A 26,226-nucleotide genomic window follows, 5' to 3' on the forward strand; every position below is an offset into this window, starting at 1 on the left:
AGTGCCACTTGGGTGTTGACATGGCTACCTGTACTAGAAGCTGAATTAGGACCACTTACTCACTTCACATAGGCCACCAAGCAGTTAACTGGTAGGGAGTACTTAAATATTATGGCTTGAAGTACATGCAGGTGAATTTTTTTATTACCATTAATTGGTATTTGTAATACTCATATAGCTCTTGTATCTGGGGAATCTGATCAGGTTATTAATGAGGCCACTACTTCGAGTTACACAACAAATGTGTTCAAGATCAAGAAACAAGGCTTTCCCTAAAAATGGTAATTACAGTAACTTGATTTGCTCGTAAAGACAGGCTAACTAGACTGCAGTTTTGCAGTTGTTTTTTGTTTTTCACTATCCTGAAGTTTACACAAATCTTCCACTGAATTGCCAACTTCTACACACCTGTCTTGTTTAGGTATTTTTGAATATATAATATAAATGTAACTAAACTTTCTAAGTAACTCAGTATTATAGCCCAGTATTTTAAAGGGCATCATATGTGGAAGCCCTATGCAATTTTTCGAGAGATGATAATGTCCTCTGATCCTAGATGGACATGGATAACAATGGTGATCTTGATAGGGAAGTCTGACTCTCCACTGATAAGGCTAGCACTCCCAGATGACAGAGAGAGGAACTCATAAGTGTGTGGGGATTTTTTTGTTTGGTTTTTTTAGATCATTCACTGAGTATATAAGATGGATATTGTCTTATGGGCCAGGCTCTTCTACTGTATTTCTTTCTGGATGACTATTTGATGGCACTTCCTAAAACTTTCTGTGCTGCCAGTTTAATCTGTTTGTTTTATTTTGTCATCTTTATTAACATTTCATTTCTGATCATTCAAATAACAATCCAGCCTATAAGGCTCATCACTTTAAATGTAGCTGATAATATAAATTAATAATATAAATAATATAATTTTCAATGCTTTTCTGAAATTCTTAAGACAAAATTTGTTGCTATGCTAACTGATAAAATGATACGTATATATTGGGTTGTTACACTATAATTCTTAAATGATCTCAGATTTTGTCCTGTATTTTATTATTCCAGTTAAATAAATATAACCTCTCCAGCTCTTGTAGGATATGCTCAGTGTATTTGTTAACAAAATATATTAGACCAGTAAAAACCAGCAGGATCTTATTAAAGGGGACAAGGCAAAGATGCCACATTTATTATAACAATTTATGACTAATAACTAATATCTTAATTCTTATACACACACATTATACCTATTACCTATACACACACACACACACACACACATATTATAATACCTAATACCTATACACACACACACATACACACATTCACACACACACACACACATTCATCAGGTGTTCTGCAGCTGCTGCATAGTTGCCAGTCCTGAAGATAGCTTAAGTTCATGGCTTGATTTTGCAGCTTGGGTTCGTAGCTTGTGGCAGCTAACTGGCCAGGAAAGCTGGGCACAAGGCTGAGCTGGATCTCTGTTGGGCAGGCACTGATGTCCTTCCATGTTGGCAGCAGAATGTTACCCAGAGTTTCTCATCTCACCCTTCTTTTTTATAGGCTTTTAGTTTGGATTCAAAGTCTATAGGTCTTGCTGTGTCACACTGCCTCTGGGTTTTGATTGATCACCCATCAATTGCAGGCGTGACTTTCAGCCTTGGACCTGGCTTTGATCTTCCTTCTGTTGTTCTGCTGTCCTTTTCTTTTTAGGGTGGATGCTTCTTACTTTGTTTAGGGATGTTGTCTAGGTCTTCAGCCGTTGGTATTTGAACTTTATCTCATCAGGACAGGCTGGGGCTGGAGGTTGATTCCATCATTCATACATACCTCATTCACACATCTAAACTAAACTAATAAGATTACAGCAGGGTTTGCAGAAATGAAGGTTGGAGGAAGCTTTTACAAAATGGAGTGAGTGTTTTAAAATGGGGTTTGAATTACAATATGGAACAGAAGTTACAATATAGGCAAGTGTAGTGAATGGTGAACAGAAGTTACATTAATAAAGTGAACAATTGAAAACAATTTCATTTATCAGTTCTACATATTCACAAATCTAAAGGAGATGAGAAACGATTCATAGGCATTCTGTTCTAATTTTCTGTAATTATCTGTATGCCCAAAGTTAAATGAATTCTACCAGTAGTAGTCCTTGCATTATTGTTTATTTGCTGTTGATCAGTAAAACAAAGTGGAACCTCCCCAGTCTTTTGCAGCTTGAATTACTTTTCTTTTGACCTCTGAACAGGTGCAAATTGGCACTGCTTTGCAGTGCTGTTTTCATGTTTGTAGACTTCCTGGGAATGGGACCCAGGTACAGACAGACTGGTCCAGTAGCAGAGGTAATGGAGGGTGATTGTAGTGGACTATGATTTATTGGGGTGTGCAACAAAATATGCAGACCATGTTCTCAAAGCCCTTTCCCAGAATTGAGCTATGGAAGTGCACACACTCAGCTCCCTTTTGGAGTTGGTAGTGAAGCACAGGGGTTATACAGCTGTGTCATGCAGGCTGGCCACCTCTCTCTCCATGCACCTGGAGCTCTGTCTGGCAAGGAACTGAGTGCCCTTTTCCACTGACTTCAAATTATCAAACAGGAAACCTTGATTTAAATAATCAGTTTTAATCTTGTTTTCTATTTATACTTTTGCTGAAGAGAGTTTAATTCTCATTGCTTTGGTAACCATTAAAAGATGTTGAATTGCAACTAAATATAGCATTTACACTAAATTTGGTGGGACTTTTTGCTAACCAGGAGGTTTTACTATATATACACACACATTTATTTAAGAATTATACAGCCCACCATGCATTGATTCACATTCTTAATGTTTACTTTTTTGTTACAAAATGGTGCATGATGCATCTGTTATTTACTAGAGGACTAATTTTTTACTCGTGACTTCTGTCAAGCTATATTTGGATGAAAATTAGATTTCAGATTTAAAATGTTTGTTCATTTTTTGATCTTTTGGTCAAATAAATCTACCTTAAATGTGCCGGGTACATAAGAAAAAAAGATATGTTTGTAAAAACGTATTCTCGACTTGAAACTGGCCTGTTAAACAAAGGAAGTATCGTTTGTGAATAGAACTGATTGTTTCTGGTCACCACGTCCTTTGAGGTTTTTTTTTTTAAAGTAGTAGATCTCATCCTCTTACCTCATTTTTTATTCTGAGATTAAAAGAAGAAAAACAAGATTTCCTGCTTTTGCAATTTTGTTTCTCAACTTTGAATGAACTGATCGTTGAACTGAGTTAGTTGAATAAGGTAAAACAAAGAAAATATTTTCTCTAAGCCTGTCGAAGAGGCTTCTACTGTCAAATGCTGGTTTTAGCATTTCTGCAGGCTCTGTTAGCCAACGATATCTCGCAGTTCCGTGCTTTGGCTCTTTTAAAACTTCGGCAGCAAACACGTACTGCTTATTTTTATTTATATATGTAATATTTTAATTTAAATGATTTTAGTAGATTATAGTAAAGTTAGGTCTAATGTCGTAATTTCAAATTTAATTTTAATTTTAAATCCATTTTACAATTATTTTATTTAAATAAAAACACTTTTTTTCATTGATTTTGTGACTTCGGCTCAAAAAGATAAAAATGTGGCTTCCATATCTTTTTAAAAACTAGCTTAATTTTTACCACAGCTCTCCTGACCTGCCTTGTGTTTGTTCAATCAGAAGTATGAAAGAAAGGGAGGAGTAGCTGATCTGTCAGGTTTTACACAGCAGGTACAGTACTTGGGTTAGAAATAAGTATAGATTGTGCTTCTTATATCAATGATTTGTAATTCAATTGTTGCAAATTGAACTCGTAAGCAATTAAATGCCACATTCATTTGTAAAATATGTGCTCCCTGTAAGACTGACATGCAGCTTCGATCTGTACACTTTGACCATCTAAGTATCTTCTTATTTTTTGGGAATAGTGTAAATTAAAGAGCATATCCAAATGAGTTTAGTTATTTAGGTATTTAAATACCATCTGCTGTTCCTAAACTTGGCCTCTCAGGAGGTAAACGCATTATTTCATTTCCTTGTGGAAATATAACTTGTCTGTATCTCCTTTATAGGTAGTGTGATGTAGCTATCATATGATGACTTTTAGCTAAACTTAGATGGGGGTTATCTTTCAGTATTTAAAGAACATTAGTTTGGTTTGTGATCCTGGTAGCTTTTACTCCTTGCTGATAATTCTCTATTTTTATATGTGGAAATTCAGTATGATGGCAGCAGGTAAGAAACTTAACTGAAATCTGTTCATATCTGAGTAACTTTTTATCTTTTGTACACAAAGTATTTATTTTTATATTTCCCTTCTCCATCTTTCAAGTGCTGTAAAACAGTAGTCCGCTGCAAAAGTAAAGACTTAAATTGTAGTCTTTCTGCAAAGTATGGTCTACTTAATTATCCAGAGCATAAAAAAATGTTTTCAGGCAGTAGATTGAGCACTCACAAATATTAAATATGCTCTGTATTTCCTTCTCCAGAGCAGGACTTGTTTAGTGACTTTTTAAATTTTTTTTCTCCACTTTTATGTTTATCTCAAATGAAACAAATGATGTCATTCTTACTAACAACATTATTTTGGGGAAATATGTCATATTTACAGACCTACATTGATGGTACCTTAAAAAATGTGTATGCATATATATATATATATTCAATACCTATTTTAAAAAAAAAGTACTTCAGAAAAAGGCATTAGACTTTACAAAACTTAGAGCTGGTCAGACCTAAAAAAAAACTTTTATGAGTCTCCTGCTCCCCCAGTTAATATTATGTTACAGCTGTTCTGGCAGCTCTATATGGGACCTGATCAAAGACCACTGATGTCAGTAGAGAAATTCCCATTGAGTTCTGTAGGCTTTGGGTAGGTCTTGTAAAATCAACCTGTTTAGCGTAAATACTGCTTCAAAATTAAAATTCAAAGCATCTATAGGCAATTTAAATTGAGAAAGAAAAATCAAATTATCCAAAGCGTGTGAATATTTCAGTATGAAAATAGATATTTTTACCTTTACTATTCATATTTAGAAAACAGCAAGCACATTGTACCCTCTAATGTTACTTCTGTTCAGTAAAGGATCAACTGAATAAAACAATTGTACAATCTAGTACTGCAGCCAGGATACTGTATTCAAAAATTGGAAGAACAATGCAGCAAGAATACAAGCATCATTTATAAATTAAAGGATATTGCTGATGGAATTCCTTTTTGCTACATTCAGCCAACAAGTGTAAAAATACTAACGAAAAAGGATTGTTATGGCTACTGCCAGTCATCATCTAGCCCCCGCTCCCTGGGGGCAGACTGCAGTCTGTAAACCACTCATCATTGGCAAGGGGGTTAGGACCTGCTGCCTTTGCCTATCTCTGGGCTGCCCTTCTGCAGCCCCAGTACCTATTTGGCCCTTTTAGCAAGACCTGCAGTCTGGGTTTCTTCCTGGCTGGAGCTCCCCAGCTCTGTCTGCATTTCCCTTCCCCAGCACTGCTCCACCTCAGGTACCCTTCTCAACTCCCAGGCAGCCAGATCCTTCTCTCTCAAGAAGCTGGAGAGAGAGAGTGTGGCTTAGCTTCTGGCCCAGAGCCCTCTTACAAGGGCCAGCTGGGCCCTGATTAAGCTGGCCACAGCTGTGGCTGCTTTCTCAATCAGCCTAGCTTTTCCCAGCTGGAGCCCTCTCCAGGGCTGCTTTAACCCCTTGAGGGCCGGAGTGGGGTGACCACCCCGCTACAATGGCGAAGAAGTTTGTCTATTAAATTAAACCTAGCTCCTGCAACCATTTACATGTGCTCAGTTTTTACAGGACTGAGGTCTAAAACTAAAAGTTTGTAAGGCAAAATAGCTTAAATTAAAAACTGCATATTTGTAAACAACGTACAACAAATAGCACAGAAGCTCTCAGAGAAACTATACATAACAGCTTGGGCAAAATGAACACGGTTTCACCTTTCATTTTTCTCTTCCCTTTCTTGTATCCTGATGGTGCAATCTGTAGGAAAATTAAACTTTCATTCTGTAATAAGTACATTTCATCCCATAATAAACACATCTCTTTTTGCCTGAGCTTCAATCAGCAACGTCTTGCATTGTAGTGGCAGAGATGTGTAATTAAAGATAAATATCAGCAACCATGACTTTGGCATTATTTTTAATAAACATTAAATAAAATCATTTCCCACACCTCCATATTTTATTTTACTGCGTATTTATTGTATTCGGCATAGGAAATACAACAAACACTTGCAAATGTAAACTAGCTTTTGTACTTTGCACTTTGTACACAGAGCATTCTGTGGTTTCATCTGTTTCTTGTGCAGGAACAATTCCGAGGAACTCTCAGCTGATGGCTTCCTTTCTGAGGTATAAAATAAAATCACTTTTGGGGTGGTAAAATACAGAAAAGAGTTAAAATATTTTGTAATCATGTTAACCAATCCCTTGTTTATAATGCATTGTGATAGATAGAGGACGTAAAAGGTTTGGCTCGCACGGGACACAGACTATCTGTAGCCACAGATGGATAGAACACCTACTGTACTCTTGAAATAGAAGGTAAAAGATTTTTGCCCATACTGCCTTTGAAACTTACACTCTTACTTGTCTGCTTGTTAAGTAATACCAATGATTCCTTCGTATTGCACTCTTGAGAAGAATGCTGAATTGCCTTGAACTGCAGTGCAGCTGTAGGAATTATAGAAATAGAGCTAAAATTATAAATAAATGAATCAATAGAAACTCTTATTAAAAGTATTTATTGATTTAGTGTATAGAGGAAGGGCATTATAACTTATTTTTGTCTTGCTATTTTATTAGCAGGAACAATGAGAATAATCTCAGTGCACCATGTAGACAGGTGCAAATTAATACTTTCTTTGTCAGTGCTTGTTACATTTCCAAAGCTATACAAGCATTAAAAGAAAGAAATATGTTAAGGAAAAAACTGAAATTAAGAGGAAAATAGCTAGCCACAGAATTTTAAAATCCAGCTAGGTGTTATTACCTTGTAACATTTTTGGCTCTCTTCTTTCCTCCTCTCCCAGGAAAAATTCACAGAAGTGTAATAAATCCCTTGTGATACCTGCTTTTGGCACTGACTCTATCACACTCAGTAACTGGAGCAGGTGGAATATACAGGTAGCTCTCAGTAATGCTTGCACTTCCTTGATGATAGAAACAGAAGTGAAAGTGATGAGTGCCACCAATCAATGCACTTGCTCCTCCCTATCCTAGTGCCTTTCAAGCCAGAGAATCTGTAACAAAAACAGACAGACAAAATTAAAAACCCTCATCAAGAGGCAGAAAGCCAGCTAAGAGTCAGCGGTACTGAAAACTGAACCCCTATATGGGCACACAGGGCCAGCGGCAATACAGAATCCTCCTAAATCACCTTACCCAGTGTTAACAACCTTGGTTCAATGGCTTAGTATCTAAACGTTTTCCAGATTTTGTTTTCATTTGGAGTTTGAGTGGGTCAAAGACGTTCCCCTGTTTCATTCCAAACTGCTTTGGTGTGAAGGAAAGTGGGCAAATGCTAACGAGTCTGGGATTTTCTTATCCCTGGTTCCTCCAGTGTGGAGATAGAAAGTACTGCTGCTGCTTCTTGTATGAGTTCACTTCCTGCTACTACGCTGGACTCTCCTTGGGCTGGGTTTCTGTAGCAAACTGGTAGTATGAAGTAGTGAGACGGGCTGTTAGCTTTTAGGAGAGCAAGCTTTTTAGCCTGGAATAAGCACAGCAAAGAAAATTATTCTGCTCAGACATCCTGAATAGTTTGGGAAGAGAGATTAATGGCTTATTTTGTCCTGTGGACAATGTGACTATCACTGAAGCCACCCTCCCTTGTTACTAAAAATATCCTATTTATTTTTAGTATTATACACGATACAAAATTGCCTGCATACTAGGCAGCTCATACAGAGAAACCAATAATAAATCACATTTCAGATTTTATTGCTTCACAGTTGTAAACAAATACAGCTCTGGGAGCATTCTTTGAAAGAAAAAAACCCCTAATTTATCAGATATCTCTAGGTACCTTTAGTGGAGCATATGTGTTACCAGGAGTTTGCATCATACTATGATGTACACAGAAAATACTTTATTTTACTGATTTTCTTTTAATGTTTTTGTAGCTAAATATTGAATGGGGAAAAAACAAAGCCAAAGATGGTTAATTAGTCATATTATGGGTCCTTTATTGATGTGTGGAGTTTTAGCAGCAGTTACCTGGATTGGGTTTGGTCCAGTATTTCAGTGTACTGGAATGTGACCTTTAGATCTAAACTTCAGTTAGGAAATGGGTGTCTGATTATAGCTTGGAACACGCAGTGAAGTACATAGTGAGCCCTCCAGATAATGTCTATTTGCTCGTGTCAGCATAGAGCTGTAGCCTTGGCCCATGCAGAGTATACATGAAAGTCTAGTTTATTGGCACTTGAATGCTGACTGCTTGTTAAAAAGAGAGCTGCTGTGCTGTAAACCTGAGTCCTGCAAATGTAGAACTGATAAATGAAATTGTTTTCAATTGTTCACTTTATTAATGTAACTTCTGTTCACCATTCACTACACTTGCCTATACTGTAACTTCTGTTTAGTCATAAATTGTTATCATAATAAATATGGCATCTTTGCCTTGTCCCCTTTAATAAGATCCTACTGGTTTTTACTGGTCTAGTATAATTGGTGCAACATTTTGGTGGAGAATAGTGAAAGGGGGATTATTGGTATTTTTGCCTCACTTATTGTAAACCAATCTGTGTGCACACAACCAGCTCTACAGAGCACGGTTCTATTCTTGGTTAACCAAAACCTCCTGGCCCCCGTGTGGGTAGCAGGAAAATAAAGAGCTCTTAAAATTGTTAACAAAACCTGCTGGCCTCCGCGTAGATAGCAGAAAACATATTTTGTTAACAAAACCTGCTGGCCTCCGAAGAGGTAGCAGAAAGAAAGAAAAAAAAATCAAATCAGGGGCAACAAGAGGCTCTCAGGGACCAGACAGTGCTGCTTGCTGAAAATGTTTAAGAAAAGGCAAGGGAAAACAGTCCTAGAGGAAGAAATGAAGGCAAAAGTAGCTTCATCTTTTATAAAAGAGATAACGCCTTTTCAACAAATCCTTCAAAGATATGGGCACAGTCCTTGGACTGAACAAGTCCTTGCAGATACCTGCACCATTTCGGACCTAGAGGATAGATTGGCCCAATATATCCTCATATGCAAACCCCTAACTGCGGCAAAAAGAGACGCTGCAGGGATCTGGCTGCTGTGGGAGGCTTGTAATGACAGCTACCTCCACCTAACAGCCTGTAAAGAGAAAAAAAAATCTCTAAAAGAGAAACTATTCCAACTAAAAGAAAAAAAAAAGGAACATTTGAGACCCCAGAAGGGGCAGACTTTTGGGACCCCTCTGGAGAGTGGGAAGGGGGATATTTGGGTAGATTCCTCCTCCCAGGGCCAAAATGCCATTGCAACAGTAACAACAGTGCCCGCATTCTCCACCAAAATGTTGTACCAATTATACTAGACCAGTAAAAACCAGCAGGATCTTATTAAAGGGGACAAGGCAAAGATGCCACATTTATTATGATAACAATTTATGACTAAACAGAAGTTACAGTATAGGCAAGTGTGTGAATGGTGAACAGAAGTTACATTAATAAAGTGAACACATGAAAACAATTTTTTATCAGTTCTACATTGTCCCCCTTTTGACCCTTCAATCCAGGGGCATTGAATGGGTCACACTTTATGTAATTGTTTTAAGGCAGAACCAACATAACAGTTAGGGTTACTAATAGGACAATGAGGGGATGAAAAATTATATTTAGAACTGCTGACCAGGTGGGCTGCTTCTACAACACAAATGCCAGTGGTACTACTTATTTAAAATTAAACACCTCTGTGTCAGTTGAAGTAGAAATTAGCATGTATTTAGCTCACTATTAATTTTTGTTCTCATTAAAGGAATAACTTTTTTATAAATGCCTAACACAATTTTAATACATCCACTCAGTGAAAGTGACTGGTCTCTTTGTGAGGGCTGCTGCTTCAGTAATATACGGTACAGTGTCATTGTATTTTCCAGCAGTGACTGAGCCTCAGGAGACAGGCTAGGACTGAGGATCTATCCTTAAATACCACCTAAAAATTGGAGCATTTCAAAATTGTTGTAAAATGCAGGCTACAAAAATAATATAATTTAACAATTGCAAACTCTCTCTTAAAATGCCCAGAGTTTTTCTCAGTCGTTTTTCTGCCTGGCTTCCCGCTGCAGATATAAAGAAACAGTACACACCGTACTAGGGGCTAGGAAATTTATTCACAACAGTCATGTAATCCAGAACTCTAATGTAGGGATTAGAGATGAAAAATTAGTTCATGAACCTACTGTGTCTCTCTCTCAGCTGCTTGTTGTCAGTTTAGTTCTGTATTTGAACTAGGGTTGCCAGGTGTCTGGGTTTCAACCGAACACCCAGTCAAAAAGGGACCCTGGCAACTCTGGTCACACTGCTGACCGGGCTGTTAAAAGTCCAGTTGGCAAAGGGCTGGCAGGCTCCCTGCCCAGCTCCGAGCACCTCCTAGAAAGTGGCCGGCATGTCCCTCCGGCACCTACACATAGGGGTGGCTGGCCATGGGGCTTCTGTGCACTGCCCCTGCTCCGAGCACTGTCTCCACAGCTCCCATTGGCTGGGAACCACGGTCAATGGGAGTCGCAGGTGCAGTGCGCAGAGCCCCTTGCCCCTCCGCCTAGGAGCTGGACATGCCGGCCGCTTCCAGAAGCTACCTGAGATAAGTGCTGCCTGATTCCCCTCCCACACTTCAACCCCCCTACCTGAGTCCCTTCCTGAATCCTGGAGCCTGCACCCCCAGCCGCAGCCCTCACCTCCTCCCACACCTCTGCCCTCTGCCCCAGCCCAGTGAAAATGAGCAAGTGAGTGAGGGTAGGGGAAAGCGAGCAGTGGAGGAGGGGGATGGAGTAGGTGGGGCCTCAGGGTGGGGCAGGGTCTCTGGGAACGGGCAGTGCAGGGCACAGGGCAAGGGTGTTCAGTTTTTTGCCTGTCTCCAAATAGGAGCAGTAAAGGACTGCACCTGTGCCTCTATAGTTTCTGTGCTGAAACTTCTTCATGGGAAGAGGAACACTGCTATCATTGTCCTTGTACTGCTGCTCGGTTTTTCACAACAGTACTGGAGAAGCATGGTAGGTAAAAGCAACAGGACAGGCACAATCCCGAGGGGATTTAAACACTTGGGGCGTGTAGGGAGTGGGAAGGTAGAGGGTTCCCACAGCCCTGCGCTGAATTTAAACATCTGATTTCTCAGAGGCAAAATAATTGTGCAGTGACGCAGTGTATTCTCGTGTGTGCAATAATGGAGGGTGTGTTGCTAATTTAACTAGTACCAAGGGGTTAATTGCTACAGCTATTGAAAAGAATGTGGGCATCTACCCTAAGAAAGATCACTATGCTTCAGACAATCGATACAATGGCTGTGTAAATCTCTCTAGGCGAGAGGGGGGGAGCATGAGCTAGAATTGAGCTTGGCCTCTGCCTCCCAAAACAGAGGCCTTTACCACTTGAGCTAAGTGGGAAATCCCACAGCTGGCATTAGAAGCAAATTTCTTTTTCCCGCTGTGTGGGAGCTGCTAGAGAGTAACCTCGCACTCTCCTAAATGGAAAGTCAAGTGCATTATAGCGTCCTACCTGCCTTATCTGGGTCAGTTCCGTTTGTCCCTGTAACCATGCACAGTGATAACATCACCCACATGTGAGGCTGAGGCAGTGCAGATTGCAGGAAGTTGGCAACTCCTTTATTTAGTGACCCATTAAATATAAAGTATTGAAAATACAGCTGCAGTCTCCCAGCTGTCCTGAGCTGCAGCTGCTTTCAGACAGTCTTTTGGTAGCCTGTATCAGCTATGGGTCAGAACTCTGGGTGAGGCACTGTAACTTGTCACATGCTTATTCATTGAGGGCAGTTTTGAAAGTGCTGTGTGGAACAAATAGGCTCTTCAGTTAAGACTTGATACACTTGTGGAGGGCCCCTCACACCCATGTGCTATACAAGCGGCAATGCATGAACAGTTGCTGCACAGGAAGGGCTGGAAAAGCCCACTTGTCCAGGATGAATAGAAATTTTACCTGAGTAGATGTGGCTGCGGAGCTGCTGGCTCCTTCCTTGGCGGGGCGAGGGGAAGCCTGAATTTCCTGGTCTCTGAGCCACTTGCTCTTGTTTGGGAAGGGGGAAAAGCTGCACCAGTATTTTAAGGAAAGGGAGGAGAGGGAGAGCAGCATAGGCATTGCTTTTCTTGTACAGGATGGGGAGCAATGTGTAAAGAAGTACATGTGGATAACAGCTGGAAGGCCAAGGGTCTCCTCTGTATCCAGGAGAGTGGTAACCTAAGAGCAGGCTGCAAAGAGGTGAGGGGGCCCATGTTCATTTGTTTGGGGAATAATGGAGCCCAGTATTCAGTAATGGTGGCAGTGGGGTGTGAGGAGGGGTACTGCTTCTTGAAATGTGTATCAGGAAGCCAGGTGAGGAGTAAGGTGCAGAGTGAGGCTTGGGGAGATTTTGGGCAGGAGCTCTGCAGTGAAGCAGGGAGACAGCAGCTTTAGGGTTAATGCTGTCGTTCTGATTCCAATAGTCACGTTCAGCAGTGGAAGAAAGCGACTCTTTGTGATATCCTTTATCGCTGCTGCATGAGATGAGAGAACCTAGAGTTCACTGATTTGGTGGAGAGATTAGATCCCAGAATGTATTAACGAGGAGAGTGCCAGTGTATATGTTGGAGAGAGCAATCAGAATTGATTTTATCTGGTTGAGAGCAGAACTGATGAGGCTGCGGGATGGGGATAAAGATGATTTGTTGCTGAGGAAGTGAAGATGTGACAGTGTAAACTAAAAAGCCCTGGCTTGAATGAGTGTTGCCTTAGGGGTGGTGATGTAACGAGTACTTCTTTCCTGGCTAAGCAGGTGTTCCTTGGGCAAGAAGCTTCTGGACATTTTCAAGCCCACAGAGATTGGTCACCAGGAGGAGCTGTTCTGTTAAATGATCTGCTGTGACTGTCATGCAGTATTAGGATAAAAGGAAATTTGTCACCTCTTTACCAGAATGGATGCATCTGCCACTGCTTTTAGTGGCTTCTCAGGACTCCTTTTCTGTGGCCTGGCTTCCTCAGCAGAGGGATTACAGCTGTAGGCATCTTTTGAGATGTTGCCGTCATAAAAGGGGCATCAACTCTAACCCATAACCCTTCTCACCAATATGCCACTTTATACCAAGCTTCAACCCAAAGTTCATTGTTCAGGCTCGTTGGAGTTAAATGTCTCTGTTTACCAAGGATTGGCCTTAAAATTCTTGACAGTACATCTGTAAGCAATGGCCAAAGTTGCTTTAATGAGCTTAACACAATGTTATAAATGTCGTTACTGCATTTATTGATACCAACTTATCTTAAACCTTTTGAAGAAAAACAGTTTTGTATTAGTAAGATCTTGACTTGTGAATCTTGTGAATGAACATTTAATTATGTAAGTAAAAAGGATGCTGTATTTTGTCCTACCCTGTGGGATGCAAAGCTCTGATTGTCATAGTCTGTTATGTGCTGGGGGAGGAGATGTGTGGAGCTTGCATTGCTTCTTGTGCCAGGAAGAGCTGTTCCAGGATTTTCAGTGTTTGCAGGCCAAGGCCAGTGCATGACTGACCTACATACAGAATCCTGAAAAGGCCTAGTGTGTGATTTGTGTGTTGTCTCCTCCCTACCCCTTCCAGTTAACACCTGCTTTGGGAGACTTTAACTCTGTATTGGTGCTGGGTGATTTTTATCTCAGCTAGCAGCTTTGTCCTGGTGGATGAAAACATTTTTAACGTTTTGTCTTGGAGGATTGTCAAAACAAGCAATGCAAATATTCTCATCCCAGGTTTTCTTATCCCAGGTTTTAGCAATTCACTATAAACACAAAAGAGAGCAGGGAAGAAAATGTGCATGGAGGGAATATTTCCTTTTCATCATCATTCCTTCATTTTGATAGAATGTAATGCTCACACTAGGGAGAGATGAGCGTTTCCTTTTCTCTGCATTTTATTTACCCAGGATGAGAGAGTTAATAACTGCTCACAGCTGAGCTGTGGATACTGAATGTAACTAGAGCCTGCTGAAGTAATCACAGTTAACACACAGGAGTCTGTAACCCAAGTCCTAGTCTGAGGCCAGGTCCATACTACCAATTTATATGGATATAACTATGTCGCTCGGGGGGTGAAAAATCCCTTATACTGACTTCACCCCTGGTGTAGACTGCACTATGTTGAGAGGAGACATAGCTGCCACTATGTTAAGGTGGCTTAACTATATCAATGGGAAAAGCTCTCTGTTTGGCGCAGTAGCATCTTCACTAAAGAACTACAGTGGTGCAGCTGCAGTGCTGTCCGTGTAGAAAAGCCCTTAGTGGGAGAATAACATAATTCCACCCCAAAGAAGGTGATGGCTTGAGGCTCATTGCCTTTACAGATGCACTCCAATTGGACAGTGGTGCAGCTAGCCTGGTAACTGAAGTTAGTTGATGATGAATGACAAAAACAATTCTCATGGTTTGGGGATGGCTGAGAAATAGGGTTCTGCAGTGCTGGGCTGAACTCACGTCTCAGGTTAAGCATGGCCTTAGACCAGGCATTTAAGGACCATAGCCATGCAGAGACACTATAGGCAGTGTACCCATAGAGGTATAATTGCCCCTGCACCAGAATCCAACCACATGATCTACCAAGAGGCAAGACTTTGGCAGGTGTGTATGCCCTTTTCTCTCCTCCCACTGTTCCTAAGGGGTAGCCAAAGCATTATGTGATGTGTCCTCTTAACTGCACACGAGAATCATAGGACTGAGGGCTTGCAAATGAAAATGTAATATATCTGGTAGATACCGAAAAGATGACCTTCTGCAGGGGGGTTGCCACAGATCTTAAAGGGAGTAAAGCGAGTTTCAGTGCAATAGGAACCGAAAGAAAAAATGGAATCACTCCCACCCAGCTATACATAAATGTATTTGGCTGCTCCTTGTAGGTGAATGTGAATTGTTCAGCTTCATAAAATCTAGCGATAGGCTATGGTGCTCTTGGTATTTCAATTATCGGAATCTAGAATTATGGAATATTGTATACTCTCAAAGTTCTTCTCATTTAACTCTGACTGACATAACTCTCCTTCCTTTAAGTAATTCTTCCCAAGCGTCTGAGACCCATCCTCTTTGCGGGGTCTCAGAATCCAGGAGCCAGCCTGAAAGTGTACACTGCGATTTTTAGCCCCGTTGCAATAGGCCGGGTGAGTCGACCGAGGTTCTGAGACTTGCTGCTGTGTCTTTTTTTTGTAGTGTAGATGTGCCCTATGAGTCCCAGATGAACGGAGTCGCAGCTCCTGAGTTTCCCTGCCTTTGCACAGGAAAATTCCTTCTAAGGCATCTGTCCCTAATTTGCAAATTGGAGATTTAAAAATTAAATATGTTAGAATATTCATTAACAATCTTAACTGAGAATTTCTGAACTTTTACTTGTTTTAAAGTGTGTGCACATACTGTGAAGTCTGCACAGCTTTTTTAGCAAGTGAAGAATAAGTTAATAACCTTTAGTTAAAGTTAAGCAGGCTTTTTGTACCAAATACTTTTGTTGATCTTTTAGAAATCTTCTATTCCACTTCTGGAGACCACTTACACAGGAAAGGAGCTGGCCTTCACAAATAGGGCTGCTTTATTAAGAAGCAGTATTGACCATTTCTATCAGACAACCTATACACTATGCATGTTGACCCTTGAACTACTTTCCATGAGTCTGCATCCCCTCTCCTCCCACTAGCTAAGGCAGAGGTGGGCAAACTACGTCCCATGGACCCCTCCTGCCAGGCCCCTGAGCTCCTGGCCCGGGAGGCTCGCCCCCAACCCCTGCCCTGCTGTTTGCCCTCCCCCGCAGCCTCAGCTCACCCTGCTGCCAGCACAATGCTCTGGTCGTGGAGCTGTGAGCTCTTGCCAAGCAGCGGAGCTGCAGAGAATTCCTTCTTGGGTGCTGGCTGGTGACTCTTGCCCACATGCTCAGGGTTTAGCTGATCGCCATATTTGGGGTCGGGAAGGAATTTTCCTCCAGGGCGGATTGGCAGGGGCCCTGGAGGTTTTTCGCCTTCCCCTGCAGCGTGGGGCACGGGTCGCTTGCTGGTGGTTTCTCTGCAGCTTGAGGTCTTCAAACCAATTTTGAGGATTTCAATAACTCGGTCCTGGGATAGAAGTTGTTATAAAATTGGATGGGTGGGGTTCTGTGGCCTGCCTTGTGCAGGAGGTCAGACTAGATGATCAGATTGGTCCCTTCTGACCTATGAGTCTATGAGTCTGGGCCTGACCCAGTGCTCTGTGCTGCGCGGTGGCATGGCTGGCTCCAGCTGGGTGGCGCAGCTGCCTGTCCTGGTGCTCTGTAGTGCCGCTAGCCAATACTCCAGGCAATGTAAGGGGGCAGGGAGCACGGGGTGGGAGGTTGGATAGAGGGCAGGGGAATTCGAGGTGGTGGTCAGGGGGCAGGATTGTGGATGGGGGTCAAAGCGGTCAGAGAACGAGGAAGAGGGGGGTTGAATGGGGCCAGGGGTCTAGGGGGCAGTCAGAAATGAGAGAAGGGGTTGGATGGGGCGACGGGGGGCAGTCAGGGGCAGCGGTTCCACGGGCTGTCAGGGAACAAGGAATGGGGGGTTTAGATGGGGCAGGCGTCCCCAGGGGGGCCATCATGGGGCAAGAAGCAGGAGGGGTCGGATGGGGCTGGGCCACACCTGGCTGTTTGGGGAGGCACAGCTTCCGCTAACTGGCCCCCCATACAGTGTTGGAAACCCGATGCACCCTTCAGGCCAGAAAGTTTGCCCATCCCTGAGCTAAGATATTTGAGTAGTTTTCTAAAATTCTCTCAAAGTTGCCCTATCACCCACACTAGTAATGATGGCAGTGCTAAGTAGACAGGCTACCAGATTTTTAACCTTCAGCAATCTATATTTATTTTGAACAGCTGCAGATGATAGTGATAAAAATGCCAGCAGCTGCTCAAAACGAGCTGTTTCACTATTGGTGGAGCTGCACTAATGCCAGAGCAGTGGTGGGAAAATTTCAGAATATGGCCAGTATAGACGCACCCTTAACTTACTATGTGAAACACCCTCATTATAATCAGCGTGTCACGAAATACAGGCCAACTGCCAAGAACAGCTTTGTGTAAACGGAGCAAATGCTTGTAAAGTACAGCTGAGTCTGGCTTCAGTAACCAGCTCCTCTAAAGGAAGCTAAGGCTTTATTTTTATTTGACAGACGTTATTCCAACCAGAATTTTGTCAACCAAACTCATCTGCAGTTCAGGAAGCAAGCAGCTTTCCCCGAAACAGGGTGAGGTTAAAAACAATCTCTAAAGTGTCATTTAATATATGTTAGGGTGAGTGAGCAATAACCCCGTGACCTAAGTCTAGCAGGACTAATCAGTAGGGAGAACGCTCTTTGGTGTTGAAATGTAGAAGAGGTCTTTGTATGAAGTTTCTCTCTAGTCACCAGAATCTAAGCTTTTATTTAAAAGGGGGAAAAAAAGGGTTTCTAGAGTTCCTGGCAGTGAAGATATCCTAGTTTCGTGAATTAGTGTTACCGTTTGCTTACTTCAGTGTGTTTGCAGACTCAGAAGCAGACACCATGTGTAAAACTGTGAATTTCACTTAACCCCTTCTCATCATCATCAGGATCATTTGTATGCTGGTGACACACATAGGTCCTAACTTCTGTACCCTGGCCTCACAATTCCTGCAGCCCACCAGTCAATTCTGTAGCAAATGGAAAATTCTGAGGCAATACTGATGGCAAAAATCATTCCAAAACATGTTTTTGTTGAATCAATTTAAAGAGACAGTTCTACAGACTGCACAGCATTATATTTTAGAAACTTTTCCTATTTGCATCAAGGTAGAAGAATAACAATACAGAGTAGGATGTGCTATATTTGACCAGAAATTCCCAGGGAATGATGTGGAAAACACTCCCTTTCATTATGTGTTGGCTTGACGAGCCAAAGTCAAAGGGAGATGCAGGATTCCTTGCCAGAAGAGTGGTGCTATGAGGAGTGCCAGCTGCAACACGGAGCCCCAAAGGACACAACCGTGCTATCCATGTTTTTCCTGGTTTCTCACTCAAACTTTTTTTGGGGAGGTGGGAGGAGGGTCTATCCAGTGCTGAGGGCTTCTACCATTTTAAAAAGTTCTGCTAAACATCAAAAGCTGCTAGACTTCCCCCACCAGTGTTTACTGCATGCTCTTACATAGCCTGTTATGGGAAAGTTTATTTACTGTATACTCTTAAGCAGTACATAATTTTGCCCTTTTATTATTCTGCTCAGGCTCCAGCCTGAGTCCGAACACCTATGCTGCTATTTTTAGTTCCATACTGCAAGCCCCACAAGCCCAAGTCAGTTGACACAGGCTCTGAGACTTGCTGCCACAGGTCTTTTTATTTTTTGCCGTATAGACATACTCTTATTGGTGGGGGAGGAGTAAAGGAGCAATAGATGCTCCACCATTGATCTAGCTGGGGGTGTTCCACTCCCAACCTTGCTGAATCCTTTTAGGTCCTAGAGGCCTTGGGCCATCTGACTGGCTCCCTGCTTCCTGACAGCTCAGCTCCTGCAGGAGCCATACTATACAGGTTTCTATACAGAAGAGGCTGGGAGGAAGGCAGATAAGTTAAGGTGACATGATTAGAATCTGCATTTACTTGCCTGCAAAAGCTAAAAGGATTCCCAAGCCAGCTACAAGGCTTCCTTTTTCATCCCTCTTCCCTTAAATCCTGCCGAGATGCTTCTGTGGGGCTTGTGGGAGGGGGAAAGGTGTCACAGTGGTGGATGACTTTGCTGTAATGTTCAATGTAGTCCCAAAGCAAATACCTGCAGTACTGGATGTGGTTAGATGTGGTGACTGTGTAAATCATAAAGGATCATGTCATCTCTGTATGGGACTGAATCACAGAGGATGCCTTCTTGGGGCAGAGCACAGGGGTACAGACTAGGAGAGTGATGTCATCAGAGAATTGTTTCTTTTGCAATGTGGGATGAGCCAGGCCAGTAACAACTGAGTGAACAACCACTATCACCAACTTAATTCCCCCAACCAATCAGACTTTAGCAGGGAAATTAATTCACTTATGCATTTTCTTCACTTGCAATGTGGAAGAGCTTAGAAGGATTAAAAAATGAATTGGGTGTTTATATGGAACCTGAGAACATTCACGGTTACATGGGATGGGATTAAAAAGAAATGACAAGGGATGTAAACCCTCATTCTACAGAGAATAAGTCAATTACTAACACCCTAAATTTAGGAAGAATGGTGCTATGATTACTCTTGCTCTGGATGTACACCTCTATGAATCTTAGGCCCACTGCCATGCACCCCATGTAGTTATCTACTGTCATAATTACAGGACTAGCTACATCTTTGACTCATTCCCTGGTCTCTGAGTGCACATCCCAAGCACGTTAGACCTGTTTTAGGATGGAATCCTGCAGTTCTCCCACTCTTACACCACATCTTAGCCCACAGTGTCCTGTGCTTACCTACAACAGGTCCAACTGGATTCAGGCACCTGTGGTTTTTCTGATTGGGAGCTTGTGACCAGTGGTTAACAGAGTGACTGGGCAGCCTTCTTAAACCAAAGTGTCTTTAATCTTAACGGTAAGAACAATGCATAGTAAAGAACAGTGTTATCAGGCGCAGAAATGAACACAATTTGTTGGGGAAGAGTCAACACAGTTTTTTTTTAAAAGGGAAATCATGCATCAACAATCTACTGGAATTCTTTGAAAGGAGTCAACAAACACATGGCCAAAGGAGATAGATATCCAGTAGATATTATGTACTTAGACTTTTAAAAAGTCTTCGACAAAGTCCCTCACTGAAGGCTCTTAAGCAAACTAAGCAGTCATGGGATAAGAGGGAAAGTCCTCTTATGGATTAGTAACTGGTAAAAAGATAGGAACCAAAGAATAACAATCAATGGTCTGTTTTCAGAATGGAGAGTGATGCACAGCGGTTTCCCCCCAAGGATCTGTACTGAGACCAGTGCTGTTAAGCATATTCATATATGATCTGGATAAAGGGGGTAAACAGTGAAGTGGCAAAGTTTGCAGACGGTACAAAATTACTCCATGATAGTTAAATCCAAAGCAGACTGCAAAGAGTTACAAAGGGATCTCACAAAGCTGGGTGACCGGGCAGCAAAATGGCAGATGAAATTCAACTTTAATAAATCCAAAGTAATGCACATTGGAAACCATAATCCCAACTATACGTACAAAGTGATTGGATCTAAATTAGCTGTTAGCGCTCAAGAAGGATCTTAGAGTCATTGTGGATAGTTCCCTCAAAACATCTGCTCAATGTGCAGTGGCAGTCACGAAAGCTAACAGAATATTAGGAACCATTAGGAAAGAGAGCGATAATAAGACAGTAAATATCATAGTGCCACTGTATAAATCCATGGCCCATACCTAGAATACTGTGTGCCGTTCTGGTTGACCAATCTCAAAAGAGAGATATTAGAAATGGAAAAAGTACAGAGAAGGGCAACAGAAATGATTAGGGGTATGAAACAGCTTCCATATAAGGAGACATTAGTAAGATTGGGACTTTTTAGCTTGGAAAAGAGACGAGTAAGGGGATATGATATCATAGAGATCTATAAAATTATGACTGGTGTGGAGAAAGTGAATAAGCAAGTGTTGTTTTACACCTTCACATAACACACAAGAACCAAAAGTCACCATATGAAAGTAATAGATAGCAGGCTTAAAACCAAAAATAAGAAAGTATTTCACCCAACTCTCAGGCAATCTGTGGAACTCCTTGCCATCAGATGTTGTGAAGGCCAAAAGTATAAGTGGACTCAAAAAAGAATGAGGTAAAGTTCCTGGAGATCAGCCCATCAGTGGCTGTTAACCAACCTGGTCAGGGATGTAACCCCATTCTCTAGGTGCCCTTATGCCTCTGACTGCCAGAAGCTGGGACTGGAGGACAGGGGATGGATCACTTGATAATTGCCCTGTTCCATTCATTCCCTCTGAAGCACCTGGCTTTGATCACTTTTGGAAGACCATTGGTCTGGCCCAGTATGGCTGTTCTTATGTTCATAAACTAATTTGAAAAAGTTTTTTTCAACAACAAATACTCTATATGCACGTTTCTTACCCTATCACCCTAGGATGGAAGGTCTAGCTTCGGGCCCCTACGTGAGTAGGCGTTTGTCTGTTCCCTGCAAACTGCTCCCAAACAACTGCCTACCTCCTCTGGGCGGAGAGACTTGAAGTGTTTATAGCCTTTTGATCTGTTGGTTCTCAGCACTGACAAAACAAGCTGTGAAATGGGGCCAGGCCAGTAGGATCTTCCCAGTTAATAGCCCAGACATAGTTTGTAACACTATGTAAACACTTCAGGGGTTAAGAGACAATTACAGAACACTCCACCTACTTCACATCTACATCTATGCAAAATGTCACCAGCGGTGTAAGTTGGGGGATAGTTCTAACTTGGTAGGGTTTATCTGGGTATAAATGACCTGACAGGGTGCAGTGGAGGATTGGTCCCCTTGATCTTGCCTAACTGGTAGAGATTTTTAGCAAAGCTTTGTGTGTTGGTAAAGAACCCGCTTTCTGCAAAAGATGCAAAATTGAATCTCAGGCCAGGGGAGAGCTTGAATATCTAATTCAAAACAATTTAAAAACTGCTTCATTGAGCAATAGCACTTCATATAGCTAGTCTCTGCTTGTTTTGCATTTACCCTTAAGACTTTAGTTCTTAGTATTCACATGCAGGCATGGGATAAGCATGTAAAAACATAGGGCTAGTAAGGGCAGAAACCTTAAGGGTGGGAATGAAAAATGTAAGCTCCTTTTCTAATTCTCTTTTGTATGTTCTCTGTATGAAAGGGTGTGTTTTGTGTTTTCTTCCTCTTTATGGAGTTGCATTTTTCATTTGAACTCTCCTGTCATCCATAGCCTTGTCCATGTTAGGAAAGTTTCTTACTGATCGTGGTACAGCTGAACATGGTGTATTTTGGCCTGCATCTCCAAGTAAACCATGTACAGCACTATTCCAGGAATGGTTAAAACTTGCTGTACCACAGTTTCTGTGCTTGTTAAACACAGTTGAGCATCGATTTAGCTGAGCTGTACCTATGCAGACAGTACAAGTACAGCATGAATTGTGAAAAGAGAGAGAGATGTTTAAAACATTGTTTTGTTGAATACATTTGGCTTATATCAAGCTAGGCCAGCTTTTTCCATCTTGGGACAGACACTTGGCAGTTGAGGTATTACCTGCGGTTGCATTTTGTTTCAGAAAGTCAAGAATCAATTTTTAGTGTTTTTTTTTTTTCATAGTACAGTGGTTAGCAGTCTGGGTTTTCTTTCCCAGTCACTGTGCTAAATTGCTGCAGTGATTTCTTCCTGCTTCCTAATTCTGGTTTTATGCATAGAAGTACACTACTTTAAAGGTGCAATTTTTAAATGGATTTAGTTAAAAACCTGTGCAACTTTGAAACTGTGTGGCCATACAGGTTTTGCATTAGCTCAACTTGGACATGGGCTACACATAAGTTAGGTCACCATAGCTGTGATGGACAGGGGTGTGAAAAAAATCTATGCTGACCTAAGTGCCAGAGAAGACTGCAGCTCTGTAGATGGAAGAGGGCTGCTGTCCAGGGCCGCCCAGAGGGGAGGGGCAAGTGGGGCAATTTGCCCTGGGCCCCACAGGGGCCCCCACGAAAGTTTTTTGGGGCCCCTGGAGCGGGGTCCTTCACTCGCTTCTTCCGCTCCAGGTCTTCGGCGGCAATTCAGCGGTGGAGGGGGTCCTTCCGCCCCGGGATCCGCTGCCAAAGTGCCGGATCTTTGGCAGTAATTCTGCTCCTTTCACTGCTGTGGTTCCTGGGAGAGCCATGCAGTTCCGCAGATATAAATTTGTATCCATGCAGGGCTCTAAGTATAAAGCCTTACCTACACAGGAAAGTTTTACCAGTTATACAGGTGTAGTTAGATAGCTATAAAATATAACATGCCTGCTCCTCCCCTCCCTCACCCTGACACTTTTTATTCTGATGTAAAAGTGGGGGAGAGCATGGGGGTTGGTTTATCTTAAACCCCTTCCCAAGTAACATAAACTGAAAAAGGCCCTTTTTTATATATGTTTAAGACCATTGCCTATGGGGGAAGGGAGGAGCGTTATACCTCAGTAACACTATTGGTCTAATTTAACACCTCAGCCTATACCATAAAAGCCCCTCCACATAGAAAAAACCTAAAAGTGTGCTTATATTGTGTGTTGTACTATTGTATTGTATTGTATTGTGCATAGACAAGACCACGCTGATTAGGCCTCAACTGGAGTATTGTGTCCAGTCCTGGGCACCGCATTTCAGGAATGATGTGGACAAATTGGAGAAAGTCCACAGAAGAGCAACAAAAATGATTAAAGTTCTAGAAAACATGCCCTATGAAGGAAGATTGAAAAAACTGGGTTTGTTTAGTCTGGAAAAGAGAAGACTGAGAGGGGACATGGCAACAGTTTTCAAGTACATAAAAGGTTGTTACAAGGAGGAGGGAGAAAAATTGTTCTTAACTTCTGAGGATAGGACAAGAAGCAATGGGCTTAAATTGCAGTAAGAGAGGTTTAGGTTGGACATTAGGAAAAACATCCTGTCAGAGTGGTTAAGCACTGGAATAAATTGCCTAGGGAGGTGGTAGAATCTCCATCATTGAAGATTTTTAAGAGCAGGTTGGACAAACACCTGTCAGGGATGGTCTAGATGCTACTTAGTCCTGCCTTGAGTGCAGCGAACTGGACTAGAAGACCTCTCAAGGTCTCTTCCACTCCTATGATTCTAAGACCTCAGAGCTCCTCAACAGAAGTTTGCTTTGGATTTCCCTGGTACAGATTCAAGCTGAATGGAAAGCTGCAAATTGACAGTGTCTGTGTTAACAAAGAACAGGATGCCTGATATTGCAATGAATATATTAGAAACTGATAACTCTTAAGCTTAAACATTCAGCATGACAAGCTAAAAGTTGACTTCTTTTGTTGACAAACTTTCTATGGAGCTTACAGTATGTCAGGTATCCAAAAACAGGGGTGAACACAGTGCAGTTGGAAGATGTTTTGTTCTTTGGGAGGAAAATGGTTATCCTTTGTTAAAAGCTTTCATATTTTAAACATTGGCTCTCGCTGCAAATTTGACAAGTTGGATGCATTTTCTATTTTCTGCTGTGCTTGTTGATTCAGAAATCTGTATCCTGTTATGACTGGAATTTAACTGTGCAACAGGCCACATCTGGGACCTCAGAAGCTGTGTGTGTTTGCTTTGCAGGCTGCCTTGGCTGATTTCATTATTATTTTGTGATTATAACCTTTGTTCATTTGGCCCATATAACAACTTTTTCACTTCCCTGCTTATTACAGTATTGCCCTAGTCCGTAGTTTCTTCCACATAGGAGGTCATAAATGGTAAACACTTGTTGCAGTGAGGTTCTTTTTGTGTTTCTCAGAAAATAGACGGCTAAATCAGTTTATCCCTCCCTTTCTAGATATGTAACAATAAGATGCATAAGCCCTGTTGGGAAACAACATATTTGCATGCATGTCACAAGGGACAAATAATTGCTAACACAACGTCTGTAATTTTCACTAAATGTAAACAAGGGTGAGTTGCCTGTTTTTGTGCTTCAAATGATTTTTAGCTCATTCGGATTAGTGTTCTAGAGCTTTACTCATGTAATAAAGTATTTAAAACAAATGTAACTGCAAACATGTGACTAGTTTACGGGGGAACTGTCAGTAGGAGGTCAAAGTAAGGTATTTGTGGGGAAAGCAGTGGATGTGATGTATCTTGACTTTAGCAAAGCTTTTGATATAGTCTCTCACAGTATTCTTGCCAGCAAGTTAAAAGTGTGGATTGGGTGAATGGACTAGAAGGTGGATAGAAAGCTGGTTAAATCATCGGATCAAAGGCTCAGTGTCTAGCTGGAAGCCAGTATCACGTGGAGTGCCCGAGGGTCTGTCCTGGGGCCGGTTTTGTTCAACATCTTCATTAATGATCTGGATGATGGGATGGATTGCACCCTCAGCAAGTTCGCAGATGACACTAAACTGGGAGGAAGGTAGATATGCTGGAGGGTAGGGATAGGGTCCAGAGTGACCTAGACAAATTGGAGGATTGGGCTGAAAGAAATCTGATGAGGTTCAACAAGGACAAGTGCAGAGTCCTGTACTTGGGACGGAAGAATCCCATGCATGCTACAGGCTGGGGACCGACTGGCTAAGCGGCAGTTCTGCAGAAAAGGACTTGGGGATTACAGAGGACGAGAAGCTGGATATGAGTCAACAGTGTGCCCTTGTTGCCAAGAAGGCTGATGGCATATTGGGCTGCATTAGTAGATCATTACCAGCAAATCGAGGGAAGTGATTATTCCCCTCTATTCAGCACTGGTGAGGCCACATCTGGAGTACTGTGTTGATTTTGGGTCCCCCACAACAGAAAGAATGTGGAAAAATTGGAGAGAAACCAGCGTAGGGCAATGAAAATGATTAGGGGGCTGGGGCACATGACTTATGAGGAGAGGCTGAGGAAATGGGGTTTATTTAGTCTGCAGAAGAGAAGAGCGAGGGGGGATTTGATAGCAGCCTTCAACTATCTGAAGAAGGGTTCCAGAGAGGATGCAGCTCAGCTGTTCTCAATGGTGGCAGATGACAGAACAAGTAGCAACAGTCTCAGGTTGCAGTGGGGGAGGTCTAGATTGTATATTAGGAAACACTATTTCACTAGGAGGGTGGTGAAGCACTGGAATGGGTTTCCTAGGGAACTGGTGGAATCTCACATCCTTAGAGGTTTTTAAGGCCCAGCTTGACAAAGCCCTGGCTAGGATGATTTAGTTGGGGTTGGTCCTGCTCTGAGCATGGGGTTGGACTAGATGACCTCCTGAGGTCTCTTCCAACCCGAATCTTCTATGATTCTATGGTTCTACTCCAAACTCCACCTGTTTGAGACAACAAAATGAGATGGCACTCTCAAATTGTGCAGATGTTAAAAATGTAATCACACGTGCTGTGCTTTTTTTGTTTTTTCCCCATTACTGGAGTTCTAATACATCATAGGCTGTGCTGGGTTTCTCTGTGGGACTCAGACAGATGCTCTG

The 26,226-nt window shown here is 42.0% G+C and overlaps 1 protein-coding gene and 1 long non-coding RNA gene across 3 annotated transcripts in view; one reads left to right on the forward strand and one right to left on the reverse strand.

Annotated features, from left to right (window-relative positions):
* The window catches only part of KANK1 (KN motif and ankyrin repeat domains 1), a 179,725-nt gene that overhangs the window by 85,382 nt on the left and 68,117 nt on the right, over positions 1 to 26,226 (forward strand). The window contains exon 1 of one of the 2 annotated variants that reach the window (XM_030567138.1): positions 3,586 to 4,240. The exons of the other annotated variant lie outside the window; for it this stretch is intronic. Within the exon in view, the coding sequence (XP_030422998.1) occupies positions 4,123 to 4,240 (118 nt within the window). The 5' untranslated portion in view covers positions 3,586 to 4,122. Of the gene's footprint in view, positions 1 to 3,585; positions 4,241 to 26,226 lie in introns of those variants that run through there. 2 annotated transcript variants of the gene reach the window in all.
* On the reverse strand, positions 5,689 to 7,527 carry LOC115653640. Its single transcript, XR_004000975.1, has 3 exons — positions 7,401 to 7,527; positions 7,009 to 7,258; positions 5,689 to 6,363 (listed from the first exon to the last, which is right to left on the reverse strand). It is a non-coding gene; the product is annotated as an uncharacterized LOC115653640 (long non-coding RNA).

The sequence above is a fragment of the Gopherus evgoodei genome, chromosome 6, assembly GCF_007399415.2.
Source record: "Gopherus evgoodei ecotype Sinaloan lineage chromosome 6, rGopEvg1_v1.p, whole genome shotgun sequence".
In the NCBI taxonomy this organism is placed as follows: Eukaryota; Metazoa; Chordata; order Testudines; family Testudinidae; genus Gopherus; species Gopherus evgoodei.